The sequence below is a fragment of the Ranitomeya variabilis genome, chromosome 3 (assembly GCF_051348905.1).
Source record: "Ranitomeya variabilis isolate aRanVar5 chromosome 3, aRanVar5.hap1, whole genome shotgun sequence".
NCBI lineage: Eukaryota > Metazoa > Chordata > Amphibia > Anura > Dendrobatidae > Ranitomeya > Ranitomeya variabilis.
Window position 1 is genome coordinate 147,199,907 of NC_135234.1, and position 20,539 is coordinate 147,220,445.

At 43.2% G+C, this 20,539-nt stretch overlaps 1 protein-coding gene across 1 annotated transcript in view; it reads left to right on the forward strand.

The window, feature by feature from the left end:
- The window catches only part of STS (steroid sulfatase), a 470,812-nt gene that overhangs the window by 154,585 nt on the left and 295,688 nt on the right, over positions 1-20,539 (forward strand). The window contains exon 5 of the mRNA XM_077294724.1: positions 11,725-12,148. Within this exon, the coding sequence (XP_077150839.1) occupies positions 11,725-12,148 (424 nt within the window). The remainder of the gene's footprint in view (positions 1-11,724; positions 12,149-20,539) is intronic.

Below are 20,539 nucleotides of genomic sequence, written 5' to 3' on the forward strand. Positions count from 1 at the left end.
CCTGCAGGTGACACTGACTTCCTAATGAATTCTCTTGCCAGATTCTGCTGGATGTATTGGGACATTGCCTCCATCTCCGGGAGAGACAGGGGATAGACTCGACCCCTGGGAGGCTCTGCACCAGGCAAGAGGTCAATAGGACAGTCATAGGGGCGGTGGGGCAGAAGGGTATCCACAGCCCTCTCGGAGAATACTTCAGCATAGGGCCAATAGTGCTTGGGGTGAGAGGAAAGATCTGCGGGTACTTCAGTAGTAGCAACCTGAACGCACTCCCTCAGACATCTGCCCTCACAAGATTCACTCCAAGAGGGGAGTGGTAACGTAACCAGGGTATCCCTAGCAGAATCTCGTCTATTCCCTCGAAAATGACAAGAAGGAAAATAATCTCCTGATGGAATGGAGACATAGATAATGAAAATGGGATGGTCTGGTGTGTTATTTGTGAGGGCAGTATGACCCATTCACCATTCGTACAGTCACTGACTTGGCGAGCATCACCAGGGGTATTGCGTGGCGTTCGGCGAAGGCAGAGGACATAAAATTCCCCCTCCGCCCCAGAATCCATGCAAAGCTCGACTGTAAGAGTGGATGGGCCTATGGTAATTGTCCCCTTGAAGGACAGTTTGAAGGAAAATGTCGCCATGTGTAGTTTACCTCCTTCAACAACCACTAGACGCTGATGTTTTCCTGACCGCTGGGAACATCTGGAGGTAAGATGTCCTGACTGCCGGCAAACATGACAGACCTTGAGTGCACGAGTGGTCTCAGACTTAGATCCCGCTCGTGACACCTCCATGGCCTCATGTGATTCGGACGCCCGGACCGGAATTCCAAAGGTTGGATGAAGGTGGGAGCAAGCCGAAACCTCTGCCTACACTGCGCTCGCTCTAACCTCCGCTCGCTAAAACAGAGGGCAATGCGAGTTGATACAGTTATTAGCTCCTCCAGTGTGGCGGGAATCTCCCTGGTGGCCAAAGCATCCTTCACATGGACAGCCAGCCCTCTCCAAAATATAGGGATGAGGGCTTTATCCGGCCACTTCAGCTTAGATGCTAAATTACGGAAGTGGATGGCAAAATGGCTGTCCATGGAGGATCACTGGGTCAATGCCAACAGTTGGAGCACCGTATCATGGGTGACTCGAGGTCCTAAGAAGACCTGTTTCAGAGTGCTCAGAAACAACGGAGCACTTTGCACCACATGATCGTCACGCTCCCACAACGGCATAGCCCACTCCAACGCCCTGTCCGACAGAAGGAATAAAATTAATCCCACCTTTGCTTGCTCTGTGGGAAAGTGTGCTGCCAGGAGCTCAAGGTGCATTGCGCACTGGCTCACATATCCCCTACATGACTTGCAATCACCAGAGTATTTATCAGGCAGGGATAACAGGGGTGGCAGTGGACAAACTTGCTGCAGCCACGCTAGCAGCCTGAACAGCTACTGCGGTAACATCCACAGCTGAGGTTGCACGCTCGAGAGCTGCCAACCTGCCCTCCAGCTGCTGGATGAACCGCTGCAGTCGCTGTTCATCCACCATTACTAATAAGACCCTGGCGCTAGTATACTTTTAGGGCTGGCAGAACACACAGAGTAAATATGGAGATAATATTGGTACGTTCGCAGCCCGGGGTCCACCGTGCAGGAGTGGAACCTGCTGCTAGTAAATGGCGGCACAATATGGTGGTATTACGCCTGAACAGACAAGGGTTCCATCACCCAGTCTGTATAGGAGCGAACTCTGTTGCTTCACAGAGTCGCCGGAATAAAAGATAACGTCACAGAGGCTCACAGCTCTCTAACGGAGCAGGTAGCATATAGTGGTGACACAGTCAGCAACAGCACTAAAACAACTCTTCTCCAGAGGTGCTGGAATTCTAGTGGCTATACAACCGACCCTGAGCACATGCTGACAGCGACCATAAAAGTAGCTAAGCTCACACACACATGAACTTAAGTTGATACTAGTTCATGGCCATGTGGCCATGCAAACCTTTTATAGAGGAAGCTCTCCAGGACCTTTCTAGTGGTCCAATAGGAACTGCTTCAGGACCTGAGCATGTGGCACCACAATAGCTGTAGCTTTGGAATCTGCTGCCCCACTTACACATACCAAAGCTCGCAAAATCAACAGACAGCCCTGGCACACCAGCCTGACCAAAGAACTGAGGTGAGCTTCCAGGGCTGCTGAGCGCAGATGGAAAAGATCCCACTCCAACGAGCACATCATCGCATTCAAACAGTCCCTCACTACTTTCAAGACCACACTCGCCACAGCTAAACAAACCTACTTCTCATCTCTCATATCCTCCCTGTCTCACAACCCTAAACAGTTATTCAACACCTTCAATTCTCTCCTCCATCCCCCAGCACCTCCTCCCTCCCCACTTATCTCCGCTGAAGACTTTGCCTCATTTTTCAAGCAGAAGATTGATAGCAGCAGAGACAGTTTTGGTCAACAAGCCCCAGAGCCCTTCCTCCCGACTTCCCAGCCCTCCACCTCCAAAACCAACTTCTCCACCATTACAGAAGATCAACTCTCCACTCTACTCTCAAGATCGCATCTCACCACCTGTGCACTTGACCCGCTCCCATCCCACCTCATCCCAAACCTCACCACAGTCTTCATCCCAACCCTAACCCATCTCTTCAACCTATCACTAACAACTGGTGTTTTCCCCTCAAGCTTTAAACATGCCTCCATCACACCTATCCTAAAAAAGCCCTCTCTTGACCCATCCTCTGTATCTAGCTATCGCCCTATATCACTTCTCCCTTATGCCCCCAAACTACTGGAACAACACGTTTACCTTGAACTGTCCTCCCATCTCTCTTCTTGCTCCCTCTTTGACCGCTTACAATCTGGCTTCCGGTCACACCATTCCACTGAAACTGCCCTAACTAAGGTCACCAATGACCTCTTAACTGCCAAGAGCAAGCGACACTACTCTGTCCTCCTCCTCCTCGACCTGTCGGCTGCCTTTGACACAGTGGATCATTCCCTATTATTACAGACCCTCTCATCCCTTGGCATCACTGACTTGGCCCTATCCTGGATCTCATCATACCTAACAGACCGGACATTCAGCGTCTCCCACTCACACACCACCTCCACACCTCACCCCCTATCTGTCGGAGTCCCGCAAGGTTCCGTTCTAGGGCCCCTGCTCTTCTCCATTTACACCTTTGGCCTGGGACAGCTCATAGAATCTCATGGCTTTCAGTATCACCTCTATGCTGATGACACACAGATCTACATCTCTGGACCAAATATCACCTCCCTACTAACCAGAATCCCTCAATGCCTGTCCACTATTTCATCCTTCTTCTCCGCTAGATTTCTGAAACTTAACATGGACAAAACAGAATTCATCATCTTTCCCCCATCTCACGCGACCCCCCCAATGAACCTAACCATTACAGTAAATGGCTGCCCACTCTCCCCTGTCCCACAAGCTCGCTGCCTCGGGGTAATCCTTGACGCTGATCTCTCCTTCAAACCACATATCCAAGCCCTTTCCACTTCCTGCCGACTTCAACTCAAAAATATTTCACAAATCCGTTCATTCCTCAACCAAGAATCTGCAAAAACCCTAGTCCATGCCCTCATCATCTCTCGCCTTGACTACTGCAAACTCCTGCTCTGTGGCCTCCCCTCGATCACTCTTGCACCCCTCCAATCTATTCTAAACTCTGCTGCCCGACTAATCCACCTGTCCCTCCGCTATTCCCCGGCCTCTCCCCTCTGTCAATACCTTCACTGGATCCCCATTGCCCAGAGACTCCAGTACAAAACCCTAACCGTGACGTACAAAGCTGTTATGATCCGGCGGTGGTAGGATCACCAAACTGACCTGATAGGTAAACCTGAATAGTAGGACAAGCTCCGGGAATGTGGAACTATACCAACCGCAATCCTGATCCTATCCACACACACTAAAGGCAGCCGTGGAGCGTTACCTAAAAACCTAGATGCCTCTTCACAGCCTGAGAAACTAGCTACCCCTAGAGAGAAAGCAAAGCCTCACTTGCCTCAGAGAAATAACCTCAAAGTTTAGACAGCCCCCCACAAATAATAACGGTGAGTTAAGGGGAAAATACAAACGTAGGAATGAAAAACAGGTTTAAGCACATGAGGCCCGCTTACACTAAATAGACAGAAGATAGCAGGGATCTGTGTGGTCTGTACAAAACTATCAAAAACTATCCACGCAGAAAGTACAAGAACCCCCACACCGACTCACGATGTGAGGGGCGCACTTCTGATCCCCAGAGCTACCAGCAAGCGAAAAATCTCATATAAGCAAGCTGGACTGAACACATCATATACTGAGAAACATATTCAAGGAAACAATGAGCAAAAAGAACTAGCAAGACTTAGCTTCTCAGAAATAGACAGGTCACCAGGAAAATCCAGGAGAGGTCAGAACCAGTACTGAATACAACGACAGCAGGCAACAAGTAAAGGTCCAGGTGGAGTTAAATAGGAACCAGCATAGCAGGAAATGAGGCAGCTGAGCCCAGCTCCAGACCCGCAGTATCGCTAAAGGCCACCAGAGGGAACCCAGACGGAATTCACAACAGTACCCCCCCTTGAGGAGGGGTCACCGAACCCTCACCAGAGCCCCCAGGCCGATCAGGACGAGCCGAATGAAAGGCACGAACCAAATCGGCCGCATGGACATCAGAGGTGACAACCCAGGAATTATCCTCCTGACCATAGCCCTTCCATTTAACTAAGTACTGAAGCTTCCGTCTCGAAACACGAGAATCCAAGATCTTCTCCACCACATACTCTAATTCTCCCTCGACCAAGACTGGAGCAGGAGGGTCAACAGAAGGAACCACAGGCACCACATATCTCCGCAACAATGACCTATGGAACACATTGTGAATGGCAAATGATGCTGGGAGGTCCAAACGAAATGACACAGGGTTGAGGATTTCCAAAATCTTATAAGGACCGATGAAACGAGGCTTGAACTTAGGAGAGGAAACCTTCATAGGAACATAACAAGAAGACAACCATACCAAATCCCCCACACGAAGTCGGGGACCCACACAGCGACAGCGGTTAGCAAAGCGCTGAGCCTTCTCTTGTGACAACGTCAAATTGTCCACCACATGGTTCCAAATCTGCTGCAACCTATCCACCACAGAATCCACCCCAGGACAGTCAGAAGGCTCAACCTGACCAGAGGAAAAACGAGGATGAAAACCAGAATAGCAATAAAAAGGCGAAACCAAAGTAGCAGAACTAGCCCGATTATTGAGGGCAAACTCAGCCAATGGCAAAAAAGTCACCCAATCATCCTGATCCGCAGAAACAAAACATCTCAGATAAGTCTCCAAGGTCTGATTAGTTCGTTCGGTTTGGCCATTCGTCTGAGGATGGAAGGCCGATGAAAAAGATAATTCAATGCCCATCTTAGCACAAAAGGACCGCCAAAATCTGGACACAAACTGGGATCCTCTGTCAGACACAATATTCTCAGGAATACCATGCAAACGAACCACATTCTGAAAAAGCAGTGGAACCAAATCAGAGGAGGAAGGCAGCTTAGGCAAGGGCACCAAATGGACCATTTTAGAAAAACGATCACAAACCACCCAGATAACAGACATCTTCTGAGAGACTGGAAGATCCGAAATAAAATCCAGGGAAATATGCTTCCAGGGCCTCTTCGGGACAGGTAAAGGCAAAAGCAGTCCACTGGCACGAGAACAGCAAGGCTTGGCCCGAGCACAAATCCCACAGGACTGCACAAAGGAACGCACATCCCGCGACAAGGAAGGCCACCAAAAGGACCTAGCCACCAAATCCCTGGTACCAAAAATCCCAGGATGACCGCCAACACCGAAGAATGAACCTCGGAAATGACTCTACTGGTCCATCTATCCAGGACAAACAGTCTCTCCGGTGGACAACGGTCAGGTCTATTGACCTGAAATTCCTGCAGTACCCGTCGTAAATCAGGGGAGATGGCAGACAAAATCACCCCCTCTCTGAGGACACCAGCCGGTTCAGAAACTCCCGGAGAGTCAGGCACAAAGCTCCTAGAAAGAGCATCAGCCTTCAAGTTCTTCGAACCCAGAAGGTATGAAACCACAAAATCAAAATGGGAGAAAAACAGCGACCATCGAGCCTGTCTAGGATTTAGCCATTTAGCAGACTCGAGATAAGTCAAATTCTTGTGATCCGTCAAGACCACCACACGATGTTTGGCTCCCTCTAGCCAATGTCGCCACTCCTCAAATGCCCATTTCATTGCCAACAACTCCCGATTACCAACATCATAATTCCGCTCGGCAGGCAAAAACTTTCTTGAAAAGAAAGCACATGGCCTCATCACAGAGCCATCAGAGCTTCTCTGTGACAAGACAGCCCCAGCTCCAATCTCAGAAGCATCAACCTCGACCTGGAAGGGCAGAGAGACATCCGGCTGACGCAAGACAGGAGCCGAAGAGAACCGACGTTTAAGCTCCTGAAAGGCCTCCACGGCCGCAGGAGACCAATTGGTCACATCAGAACCCTTCTTGGTCAAATCCGTCAAAGGCTTAACCACACTGGAAAAATTAGTGATGAAGCAACGGTAAAAATTAGCAAAACCCAAGAACTTCTGAAGACTCTTTACCGATGTAGGTTGAGTCCAGTCATAAATAGCCTGGACCTTGACTGGATCCATCTCAATGGTAGAAGGAGAAAAAATAAAGCCCAAAAAGGAAACCTTCTGGAGTCCGAAGAGACATTTAGAGCCCTTCACAAACAAGGCATTGGCTTGCAGGACCTGAAATACCATCCTGACCTGCTTCACATGAGACTCCCAATCATCAGAAAAGACCAAAATATCATCCAGGTACACAATCATAAACCTATCCAGATATTCTCGGAAGATGTCATGCATGAAAGACTGGAACACAGAAGGAGCATTAGAAAGCCCAAAAGGCATCACCAAGTACTCAAAATGGCCTTCGGGCGTATTGAATGCTGTTTTCCATTCATCGCCCTGCTTTCTACACACAAGATTATACGCTCCACGAAGATCTATCTTGGTGAACCAACTGGCCCCCCTAATCCGAGCAAACAGATCGGACAACAGTGGCAAAGGATACTGAAATTTGACCGTGATGTTATTTAGAAGGCGATAATCTATACAGGGTCTCAGAGAACCATCCTTCTTGGCCACAAAAAAGAACCCCGCACCCAAAGGGGACGAGGACGGGCGAATATGCCCCTTCTCCAAAGACTCCTTGATATAACTCCGCATAGCGGCATGTTCTGGTACAGACAAATTAAAAAGTCGTCCCTTAGGGAACTTACTACCAGGAATCAAATTTATGGCGCAATCACAATCCCTGTGAGGAGGTAGGGCACTGGACTTGGGCTCATCAAATACATCCTGGTAGTCCGACAAAAATTCAGGGACTTCAGAAGGAGTAGAAGAAGCAATAGACACCAAAGGAGCATCGCCATGAATCCCCTGGCAACCCCAACTTGACACAGACATTGCTTTCCAATCCAGGACTGGATTATGAGCCTGCAGCCATGGCAGACCTAACACGACAACATCATGCAATTTATGTAACACAAGAAAGCGAATCACCTCCTGATGTGCAGAAGTCATGCACATGGTCACTTGAGCCCAGTACTGAGGTTTATTCTTGGCCAATGGCGTGGCATCAATTCCCTTTAGTGGAATAGGGAATTGCAAAGGCTCCAAGATAAAACCACAGCGCCTGGCAAAAGACAAATCCATCAAATTCAGGGCAGCACCTGAATCCACAAAAGCCATAACTGAGTAGGATGACAGAGAGCAAATCAAAGTAACAGACAAAATGAATTTAGGCTGTACAGTACCAATGGTGACAGACTTAGCGAAGTTTTTTATGCGCTTAGAATAATCTGAGATAACATGAGCAGAATCACCACAGTAAAAGCACAACCCATTCTGACGTCTGTGATTTTGCCGTTCAATTCTGGTCAGAATCCTGTCACATTGCATAGACTCAGGCTTCTGCTCAGAAAATACCGCCAGATGGTGCACTGGTTTGCGCTCCCGTAAGCGCCGATCAATCTGAATGGCCAAAGACATTGACTCATTCAGACCCGTAGGCGTGGGGAACCCCACCATAACATCCTTAATGCTGCCAGGGCACACTCATTCCATTGAGTGAGCACAGACCATTTCCTAAACTTCTGACAGAAAACCTCTGCTTCATCCTGACCCTGGGAGAGAGCCAGCAAAACCTTTTCTGCTTGGTCTACCAGATTAGGTTCCTCATAAAGCACTCCAAGCGGCAGAAAAAACGCATCCACATTTTGCAATGCAGGATCTCCCGGCGCCAGAGAGAATGCCCAATCTTGAGGGTCACCACGCAACAAAGAAATAATAATTTTAACTTGCTGAACCGGATCACCAGAGGAACGAGGTCTCAGAGAAAGGAATAATTTGCAATTATTTTTAAAGTTCAAAAACCTAGATATGTCTCCGGATAACAGCTCAGGAATAGGTATCTTAGGCTCTGACATAGGACTGCGGACTACATAATCCTGAATGCCTTGTACCCTAGCAGTGAGATGATCCACACTAGAAGACAGACTCTGAAGGTCCATAGCTGCAGCTGAATTCTGAAGCACCCAGAGATTAAGGGGAGGAGAGAGGCTAGACACACTGCAGAGGAGAAAAAAAATGAACTCAGGATTTCTCTTATCCCTCTTTTGCGATGCATTAACTTTTTATTGGCCTGCTGTACTGTTATGATCCGGTGGTAGGATCACCAAACTGACCTGATAGGTAAACCTGAATAGTAGGACAAGCTCCGGGAATGTGGAACTATACCGACTGCAATCCTGATCCTATCCACACACACTAAAGGCAGCCGTGGAGCGTTACCTAAAAACCTAGACGCCTCTTCACAGCCTGAGAAACTAGCTACCCCTAGAGAGAAAGCAAAGCCTCACTTGCCTCAGAGAAATAACCTCAAAGTTTAGACAGCCCCCCACAAATAATAACGGTGAGTTAAGGGGAAAATACAAACGTAGGAATGAAAAACAGGTTTAAGCAAATGAGGCCCGCTTACACTAAATAGACAGAAGATAGCAGGGATCTGTGCGGTCGGTACAAAACTATCAAAAACTATCCACGCAGAAAGTACAAGAACCCCCACACCGACTCACGATGTGAGGGGTGCACTTCTGCTCCCCAGAGCTACCAGCAAGCGAAAAATCACATATAAGCAAGCTGGACTGAACACATCATATACTGAGAAACATATTCAAGGAAACAATGAGCAAAAAGAACTAGCAAGACTTAGCTTCTCAGAAATAGACAGGTCACCAGGAAAATCCAGGAGAGGTCAGAACCAGTACTGAATACAACGACAGCAGGCAACAAGTAAAGGTCCAGGTGGAGTTAAATAGGAACCAGCATAGCAGGAAATGAGGCAGCTGAGCCCAGCTCCAGACCCGCAGTATCACTAAAGGCCACCAGAGGGAACCCAGATGGAATTCACAACACAAAGCCATCCACTACCTGTCTCCTCCATACATCTGTGACCTCGTCTCCCGGTACTTACCTACACGCAACCTCCGATCCTCACAAGATCTCCTTCTCTACTCCCCTCTTATCTCCTCTTCCCACAATCGTATACAAAATTTCTCTCGCGTATCACCCCTACTCTGGAACCCTCTACCACAACACATCAGACTCTCGCCTACCATCGAAATCTTCAAAAAGAACTTGAAGACCCACCTCTTCCAACAAGCCTACAACCTGCAGTAACCACCGATCAACCAAACCGCTGCATGACCAGCTCTATCCTCACCTACTGTATTCTCACCCATCCCTTGTAAATTGTGAGCCTTCGCGGGCAGGGTCCTCTCTCCTCCTGTACCAGTTATGACTTATATTGTTTAAGATTATTGTACTTGTTTTTATTATGTATACCCCTCCTCACATGTAAAGCGCCATGGAATAAATGGCGCTATAACAATAAATAATAATAATAATAATAATAATGTGACCCCCGACCTCCATGTTGCTGTGTTTTTACTGCAGCATTCTATAGATTACTTTACAGTCAGCACTTACCTATCTCACTAGAACCTTCAGATTATTATGCACAAAACTATTAGGCTGTGTGCAAACGTAGCAGATTTTTCGTGTTTTTTTCGCGTTTTTTCGCTATAAAAACACTATAAAACCGTGAAAAAAATGCTCACATTAAGCATCCTATTTAATAGAATGCAATCCGCATTTTTTGTGCACATGTTGCATTGTTTTCCTGAGCAGAATCGCATTCCAGAAAAAAATGCAGCATGTTCATTAAATTTGTGGAATCGCGGAGATTCCGCACACCTAGGAATGCATTGATCTGCTTACTTCCTGCATGGGAATGTGCGGTTGGTACCCAGGGTGGAGCACCGGAGACTTTCCTCCACGGACTGGGCACCATATAATTGTTAAAAAAAAGAATTAAAATAAAAAATAGTGATATACTCACCTTCTGATGGCCCCGGAGTCTTCCCGCCTCTCAGCTTCCGTTCCCAGGGATGCTGTGTGTGAAGGACCTGCGATGACATCGCGGTCATGTGACCATGATGTCATCACAGGTCCTGCACACAAAGCATCTATAGGAACAGAAGCCCCTGAGGAGATCGGCTGCCTTCGGAAGGTGAGAATAACCATTTTTTTTAATTATTTTTAACATTCTATATTTTACTATTGATGCTGCATAGGCAGCAGCAATAGTAAAAAGTTGGTCACACTTGTCAAACACTATCAGTTTTCCAAGCGATGCTACAGATTACTTGGAAAAACGCTAGCATTCTGCAAGCTAATTATGCTTGCAAAACGCTAGTGTTTAGCAGGAACATGCATTCATTTCCGCCTGCGATATACCTGCGGCAGGAGTTGCAGAATTGCCACGGAAATTTCCGTGGCAATTCTGTGATGTGTGCACTTAGCCTTACTACTCCCATTTTTTTATTTTTTATTGTGTTTCAACAACACTAGTGCAGTGGAACAAAGCAAAACAATTTTAGTTTGCACTCTAACCTCTATCCCTACACTGTGAAAACATAAAATGGCGTTGCTTGGTGAGTCCTTATCTTTTAGAATGGCTGTGAAAGTCTGTGTTGATGTATTAGCTGCCAGGCATTATGGGGAAAAACTCATCTGATGTCACTAGCCTGCTATGTAGACTTTTCAGCAGCATGAAATGTTGCAGGCATTTCTTTTTTTGGCATATCCATGCAAATTAAATTGCAAACTGCTTGAATATGTGGGGATATTCAAATTTCAGTAAGTTGGAATAGAAGTCAACTTTTTCCAGATCCATGCAATCATCTCTGCTGTGCAATACGTAAAGTATAAACAGACTTTTTTTAACTTAAATTTCTTAAAATTCAACACAACTTCAATTCTTATTAATTTGATTTGCTTTTCTCTATGTCCATAATTTTACCTATCTAATATCATGCGCAGTTACTTTTGGTAAGCTGTAAATCCAGAGATCACTTTAGGTTACTGTTGTCAGTTACAATGCTATAAATTTCCTTTTTAACATTGGTAGATTCAGATAACAATTTTATCAAATGTGACATATAATTGGCTAAAGATTAAATGAGAAGCGATAATATTTCCAATAACAGAAAATACGCAAAATAAATGAGCAGATTCTGATACCATATTCAATTAACAAGTTATTTCTCTCTTCAACCAGGAAAATGGCATCTCGGACTGAATAAGGAAGAGAGAGATGACTTTTACCACCATCCTCTGAATCATGGGTTTGATTATTTTTATGGAACAACATTGACACATTTACGAGACTGCATCCCAGGAAATGGCAGTGTTTTTGTAGCTGGAGCAGCTCAGTATCTAAAGCAGTCTTTTCTAACCGCTTTTTTAACAATCTTTACACTTATTTTCCTGAACTATATCAGATTTCTCAATATACCCAAGAAAATATTTGGATACATTCTTTTAACCATCATCATTTTTGTGGGACCAATGGTTTTCTTTTTTTGGAAATTTCAGTATTTGAATTGTATTTTGATGAGAAATTACCAGGTTATCCAACAACCATTAATATATGAGAATCTGACCCAAAGGATGACAAGTGAGGCTCTCAATTTTATACAAAGGTACGTTTTAAAAATATTTTTGTGCAAATAAAATAAGTAGTTTTTTTAAAAAAATGTTACATAAACACATGTATATTAATATGAACATGCAGTTGAAGTGAGAAATAAGTTTGTTTGTGCAAAGCAATATTGACGATCCTATCCGATATCTGGACCTTCATCAGTATGGTGCTGTAGAAAATATAGAACAAGTGACAGGTTGTAAAATATGAAGAGCAATAAGGCTATGTGAGCATGTTTTGCTTGCAGAAATGTCTGCAAAGTTTCTGCATCTCTTGGTAGGAAAAATGCTGTGGCAGAAAAGCGCATTTTTGCCACATTTTTAATGCAGTTTTTTTGCATGCGTTTTTGTACAGCAATGAAGGCTTTTTTGAGCTAAATAAAGATATATTTTTTAAAAAGTTTTGTGATGAAATTTCTTGGTTCAGCATCACCATTCTCATGCAGATGCAGTGGCATCAGAGTAATGGCATTAGGGCTTGGTGTCAGCAGCAGTCATTGACACCTAGCCCTAGGCTTAGTGATGAAAAGGTGTCAGCCCAACACCCTCATTACTAAGCCGGTAAGTAAACACAAACACACACATTGTCACCAGCCTATGCAGGAGCCTTAATAGAACTAACTTACATAGGCAGTAATCAAACAGCAACTGTTAATTTTAAAGAAAAAAAGTGAAAAAAAATTGCATGGGCTCCTGTGTAATTTTGACAACCAGCAGAAAGAAAGCTGATGGCTGAGGGCTGATGTTAATGTTCTGGGAAGGAGCCAATAGCCATAAAGGTTCCCAGGCTATTAATATGAGCTCTCAGCTATTTGCTTAGCCTTTACTGGCTAGTTTACAGGGGGACCCCAGAAAAAAAATTGACATAGGGTCCCCCTATAAAATCTAACCAGCAAAGGCTAGGCAGACAGCTGTGTGCTGATATTAATAGCCTAGGAAGGGGCCATGGATATTGGCCCCTCTCAGACTAAAAACATCCATTCTCATCCACCCCAGAAAAGGTGCATCTATAAGATACGCCAAATCTGGCACTTAGCCTTGCTCTTCTCACTTGCCCTGCAGCAGTGGCAAGTGGGGTTCATATTTATGGGGTTGATGTCACCTTTGTTTGTCAGGTGCCATCAAGCCCACAGGTTAGTAATGGAGAGGTGTCTATAAGGCACCTATCAATTAGTAACCCCATAGTGATAATGTATAAAAAACACGAGCTCAGAATAAAGTCCTTTATTTGAAATAATGACACAGACTCCTTTAATGAATCTTAATTAAACCATACTTACCGAACAACTAATCCACAGTTGCCAACATCTTCTGCAACAAAAATAAAATAATAAACCACAATATTCCTCACCTGTCTGCAGAGAAGGTAATCCATAATGTCCCAAGACGATCCTGATTACTTTGAGATCAGTCACTGATGTAATCGTTCCTGCAGTGTATCACTGAGCTGCTGTGAGAAAGTTCTCATGCAGCGGTGCCATAAGTGAGAGCACCAGAGCTGATCAGCTCATGAACTCCAGTGATCTCTCTCACGGCAGCTCAGTGATACACTGTGGAAGCGATTACCTCCTGTCAGTGTATTGCCGCCAGCAGGGTAGAGCAGTCACATCTCCCGATGTGACTGTTCTACAAGTGAGATTGCCATGGGACACTCAGGACAAGTGAGTATATGTTGGTTTATTATTTTACATTTTTTCTAGGAGATGAGGGCATCGGGGATTGGGCGTTAGGTGAGTATAATTTTTTTAAAATTTGAATGTGCATGTCATTAATTCATTTTTTTTGCAACTGTGAGCACAGGCATTGGCAGTTGAGACTACATCTCCCATCAGCGGCACCTGCTGTCACTGTTATCAGTGACAGAAGATGTAGCCCAATGGAAGCAGTAGTCTCATCAGCCCACACCTGCTGACCTCAAAAACGCACTGTGTACACACAGCCTAAAGATTAAGATAGTAAATAGCAATATATAATGCCAGAAAAATATGGCTACTTCTAGTAAGGAAAGTGAAGGTGAATAATTCATGCATAAATAATACATAAAAATCGTGAGCAGAAATAAAATAAGCGTAAAAATACAGTTGAAACAGGCAATCTGGATATTACAGACAGTAGGTAGGTGGCCACACAGTAGTGAGAATATTTGGAAACATAGTCTGATCTAATAACAAATGCAATTCAAGTATATAAAAACCCCTACAGTGGTGGTGACCATTATTGGCACCCATTTTTTTCATAGACTGTACAATATTGCTGGAGGACCTATCATCCTCGACTTTTCTTGCACTGGATAGGATATTTCACTCTAAAATCTCTTGATATTTCTCTGATTTCTCCCTCCCATTGTTTTTTGTTTTAAATTATTGTTTATCATTTGCTCTTTTGTATTTAACATGAGAGCTCTATACAAAAAAACTGTTTCACTTTTTTCATGAGATATTCCACATTACGTACCTGAACTACTCGGGTGCCAATAACGATGAACAGGACTGTATCTTCTGTGTGCAGAAGGACCACTAGAGGATCCTGACAGCACTAAATAAATAGACAAAATACATAAAAATCATAAACATTGTAGCTTTTTGCTGAATTGCTGAAGTAGTAAAAGCTAAAGATATAAAGCGCTTTAGGACATGCGACTGCCATCGCTGGTGGTGTGGCGCTATGTGATGTGTGTCACTGATCATCTTAAAACATGTGCAGCGGCATAGTTTCTGGTGCTAAGCTAGATTTGCATTAGAGGGGATATGTGCCCTTGACGTTGGGTATAAATCAAGACATATAGCATCACCGGAGGCGGAGTTCAGATGACGTTCCCCTGAAGTGTCATCCGTCATAGGGGGCTAGTCAGGGTGCCATTGAAAATATCTAGTGATACCCAGTATAAGAGGATATGGGAATTAATAGAAATAATACATGGTAGGATTAATTTGGGCACAGAAGAGAGAGAGAAATGAGTCCAATGTGCAGGACAACAAACATTAGGAAATGACAGCATTAGTGGGTAAGAAATGGGAATAACTTAAAGAACTTTATATTATCATGAGTAAGAAATAGTTGGGATAAGGAGATCGGGGAAAGGAAAGAGGGATGAAGACCAGGGAAAATGAAGTGGGGAACATAAAGAGGGAGATAGAAAGTGGAGGAGGTCAAGAAGAGGGAAGGCAGAAGGGAGAAGAGAGAAGAGGAGGAGAGAAAAGGGGGAGGGGAGTAAACACATGCCATTAATGAACAGTTCAATCTGGTGGGAAAAAAACTGTAAGAATCAAATTGAGTTTGAAAAGGCAATTAGAATAAAACACCTTAAGACATAAGAGCATGTCCAATATCATAACAATGTGAACACTTACATGATATTAGTATATGATATTGACACCTGATGATAACAGTACCCAGAAATTAAAAGAAACTAGCAGTGTTGTATTTCCTATTTGAAGCCTTGGGTTCCAGAGTCCGGAGTCTTTAGATACAATATGGTTCTCTCTTTTTGAGCTGCTTGATGCTATCCTGCCCCTTCTGGGAATTAGGTTCTGCTCCAGGACCTGAAATCTGAGTTGGGTCATGGTATGATTTTTGGAATTAAAATGATGTGTTAAAGATAGATGGTTTCTTTTACACCTTATGTTGTTAATTTGTGAAATAGAATAGTAAGGACTGATGTAGGGTTCAAACTATCCAGTCCCAAATAGGAACTTGACTTTAGGCCAAGGGGAGTGGGGCAGAGTGGGGTAGTTTTCTCTAAAAACACTTCAGCATTTCAGAGTAAAATATACAGTGCTGCAATAACAGCCAGTGCCTACATCTCATGTCAGGATCTTTTTAATTTGTACAGTGGGGCAAAAAAGTATTTAATCATTCAGCAATAGTGCAAGTTCCACCACTTAAAAAGATGAGAGGCATCTGTAATTTACATTATAGCTAGACCTCAACTATGGGAGACAAACTGAGAAAAAAAAATCCAGAAAATCACATTGTCTGTTTTTTTATCATTTTATTTGCATATTCTGGTGGAAAATAAGTATTTGGTCAGAAACAAAATTTCATCTCAATACTTTGTAATATATCGTTTGTTGGCAATGACAGAGGTCAAACGTTTTCTGTAAGTCTTCACAAGGTTGCCACACACTGTTGTTGGTATGTTGGCCCATTCCTCCATGCAGATCTCCTCTAGAGCAGTGATGTTTTTGGCTTTTCGCTTGGCAACACGGACTTTCAACTCCCTCCAAAGGTTTTCTATAGGGTTGAGATCTGGAGACTGGCTAGGCCACTCCAGGACCTTGAAATGCTTCTTACGAAGCCACTCCTTCGTTGCCCTGGCAGTGTGCTTTGGATCATTGTCATGTTGAAAGACCCAGCCACGTTTCATCTTCAATGCCCTTGCTGATGGAAGGAGGTTTGCACTCAAAATCTCACGATACATGGCCCCATTCATTCTTTCATGTACCCGGATCAGTCGTCCTGGCCCCTTTGCAGAGAAACAGCCCCAAAGCATGATGTTTCCACCACCATGCTTTACAGTAGGTATGGTGTTTGATGGATGCAACTCAGTAGTCTTTTTCCTCCAAACACGACAAGTTGTGTTTCTACCAAACAGTTCCAGTTTGGTTTCATCAGACCATAGGACATTCTCCCAAAACTCCTCTGGATCATCCAAATGCTCTCTAGCAAACTTCAGATGGGCCCGAACATGTACTGGCTTAAGCAGTGGGACACGTCTGGCACTGCAGGATCTGAGTCCATGGTGACGTAGTGTGTTACTTATGGTAGGCCTTGTTACATTGGTCCCAGCTCTCTGCAGTTTATTCACTAGGTCCCCCCGCGTGGTTCTGGGATTTTTGCTCACCATTCTTGTGATCATTCTGACCCCACGGGGTGGGATTTTGCGTGGAGCCCCAGATCGAGGGAGATTATCAGTGGTCTTGAATGTCTTCCATTTTCTAATTATTGCTCCCACTGTTGATTTCTTCACTCCAAGCTGGTTGGCTATTGCAGATTCAGTCTTCCCAGCCTGGTGCAGGGCTACAATTTTGTTTCTGGTGTCCTTTGACAGCTCTTTGGTCTTCACCATAGTGGAGTTTGGAGTCAGACTGTTTGAGGGTGTGCACAGGTGTCTTTTTATACTGATAACAAGTTTAAACAGGTGCCATTACTACAGGTAATGAGTGGAGGAAAGAGGAGACTCTTAAAGAAGAAGTTACAGGTCTGTGAGAGCCAGAAATCTTGATTGTTTGTTTCTGACCAAATACTTATTTTCCACCATAATATGCAAATAAAATTATAAAAAAACAGACAATGTGATTTTCTGGATTTTTTTTTCTCAGTTTGTCTCCCATAGTTGAGGTCTACCTATGATGTCAATTACAGACGCCTCTCATCTTTTTAAGTGGTGGAACTTGCACTATTGCTGAATGACTAAATACTTTTTTGCCCCACTGTATGTGTTTCTAACACTGAAGAGCAGTCAAGGCTGTTTAACAGAATTTCACAGAGCAATAATGAAGGCAACAAATGGTATACAGCAAGGAGTCGTACACACAAAAGAGATGGCAAATAATTTTAATGTGTCTCTTTGGGAAAAAAAAATAATTTGATTAATGTGTTTTCAATTCATACTGTTCACCATGCAGCATAAATGCCATGTTGTCTTTATTTTACCGGTTAATACAATTACAACTGTATTAAATATTTCAAGGTTTTTTTTGTAATCTTTTACTAATTATCCTTTGTTGTTTAAACCAGGACATTTACACTGTTGAGTCATTTGATCACATGTACCAAATACTTGAGTCCACTGATGATTGCAGTTAAAACTATTTGCAGACCAGGACAAATATTGTTAACCTCAACTATGGATTCTTTAGAGTTTTATTTTTTTTTCACCTTGGTCCTGAAAGTTCAGTTTTTTGGTTTTCAAGTTTTTATGAGACGATGTTTTTGGACACGTTTTGGGAACCATTTCTGCAGTGCAGCATTTCTAAAAACTCTTTCCTAAAGATTGATTTATGATTCAATATAACAGGATTTAGATACGCAGTAATCAACTCTTCAACTCTTGGGTTGCTAAAGATTTATCCCCTATTTAGGATCTTCATCCATTGGCAAGAGAAGTGAATAACTACTCTATTTAGGCAATACTCTTTATCATTATCTCTAACAATCTCAAAGAGAACTGTGTAAAGGCCTGCATACACATAAGACAAAAAGTAATTTGAACTTGCTGATTTTGACAGGACACAATGACTATCGTAAGTGTATGGGGCGCCACACTTTCATTGCGGATGATGCGGGGCGACAGTTGTAGTTTTGTGTTCTCTGGGACTTGTATTTCCATCTATACTAGGAAACATAGAGTTAACTGCTGTGTGGTTTGGGTGGGACTGCAAGCTATTTAAAATCCAAAATTCCTGCTTTCCACTGCCAGTTTATTCTGACCTGCTTCAGTGTAACTTGCCTTGCTTTCTCGTAGTTGACAGTCCTGACTTTTGACCTCAGCTTTCTTTTTTGACTATTCTTACTCATTACGATTTTGTCCCTGCACCATCTGATTCTCACTCCGTCTTGAATTCTGACTGCCCACTTAGCTACTGTTTTTGTCATTGACGTAACTTCTCAGCTTTGACCCTGCTTGGAGAACTTTCCTCCCTCTGAAAGGTAGACCTTTCATTTCAACTATTCTCTGGATGCAGATGTAAAACAGATCCCTGAATAGGTGTAAAAGGGTAATGGTTAGTGATGAGCGAATATACTCGTTACTTGAGATTTCTCGAGCACGCTCGGGGGTCCTCTGAGTATTTTTTAGTGCTTGGAGATTTAGTTTTTCTAGCCGCAGCTGAATGATTTACATCTGCTAGCCAGCATAAGTACATGTGGGGATTCCCTAGCAACCAGGCAACCCCCACATGTACTTATGCTGGCTAACAGGTGTAAATCATTCAGCTGCGGCAATAAAAACTAAATCTCCGAGCACTAAAAAATGCACGGAGGATCCCCGAGCATGCTCGAGAAATCTCGAGTAACGAGTATATTCACTCATCACTAGTAACAGGGTTTCTCTAGAATCTACCAGATGGAATGGCTTGTGCCAAAGTAGCCATTTTGAGTCTGTGGCCTTTGACAGGTGTAACAATAAGACAAACAGTAAAATTAAATATCTTCTGCTCGGTTCTCCCATATTTTACAACTTTTCATTTTGGAAGATGTATGGCCACGATGGATTGTCCAAAATGAAGATCACATTCATGGTAATGTATTTCTTCCTAATTTATAATGATTTTTAAGCAAATTTAACTAATTGGTTCCACCAAGAAAAGCTTCCAGTTGAAAGATGTTTTTTAAGCTTTATTTCCCTCATCTTTATTTTTTATATTTTTAAATCGGTTACCTCTTAAGTTTTTTCAATTCAATTTGCTTTCAGGAGCAAACAGTTTAGTTTTTCATTATCATTTACTTTATCAAACAAATAAGCAAAGCAATGTACAGAGACATCAATCTGTAAGACTCTGATGAAGATTCACACAGCTCAATGACCACTGGAATTAAATGAGCAATTTTGTCTGCCCGTTAATTGTAAATAGATTAAGTGTTCTCTTCTTTTTTGCTGTCGCACAGAGAAAGGGAAAATCAATATACATTTCTTATGCTGTCCAGACTCTTTTATACATATTACAAATAAAGTGGAAATATCATGCACTGCAGGTGCCTTATAGCAATGAAATACTGGAAAATTAATTGATTGACAGGTTAGTTAGGGGTTGTACTGCTTGTAATTACCCAACCATGTTTCTTCCATTAATTTACTCACTAGGAGTTTTACAATAATATAAGATGTGAATGGATAGTAATTAATGCACTTTAAATTTTAATACATTTATTGCCTAAGTCTTCACAATAAATGGCCTAATTTGCAGACACTTCAGATTTCATAAAGGTCAGGAAATGCCATGCTTAACCTTTAGAATTAGCAAAGCATGTAGCATGCACTTGTTCACTTGAAAACAGTGCTCTCTTCAAAGTCAAAGGGCTTTATTTTCCAGTTATGAGAGTCTATTAATGCTCATTGGCTATGGCAGACTCACTAATCATAATTTTTAATGCAGTGCAGAATTGAACTAATGAAATGTTTTGAAATAAAGCATATAAAAATCACATTTTCATTCTTATTAAGCCAGATTTTAATAATCCTTTGTGAAGAAGAACTTGTTCTTGCTACAAAGTAAAATAAATTGCTTTTATGGCATTCTCTCGGGCTACATTTTGCATGTCATGAATATGATAACCTGATGTTTAGTGGGAACAACAGTGCATGCTGACCTTTAACTACTAAACCATGTGTATTTCAACCCCTTTATGACCTTGGATGTATTCATACGTCCAGCTCGCCTATTACTTAA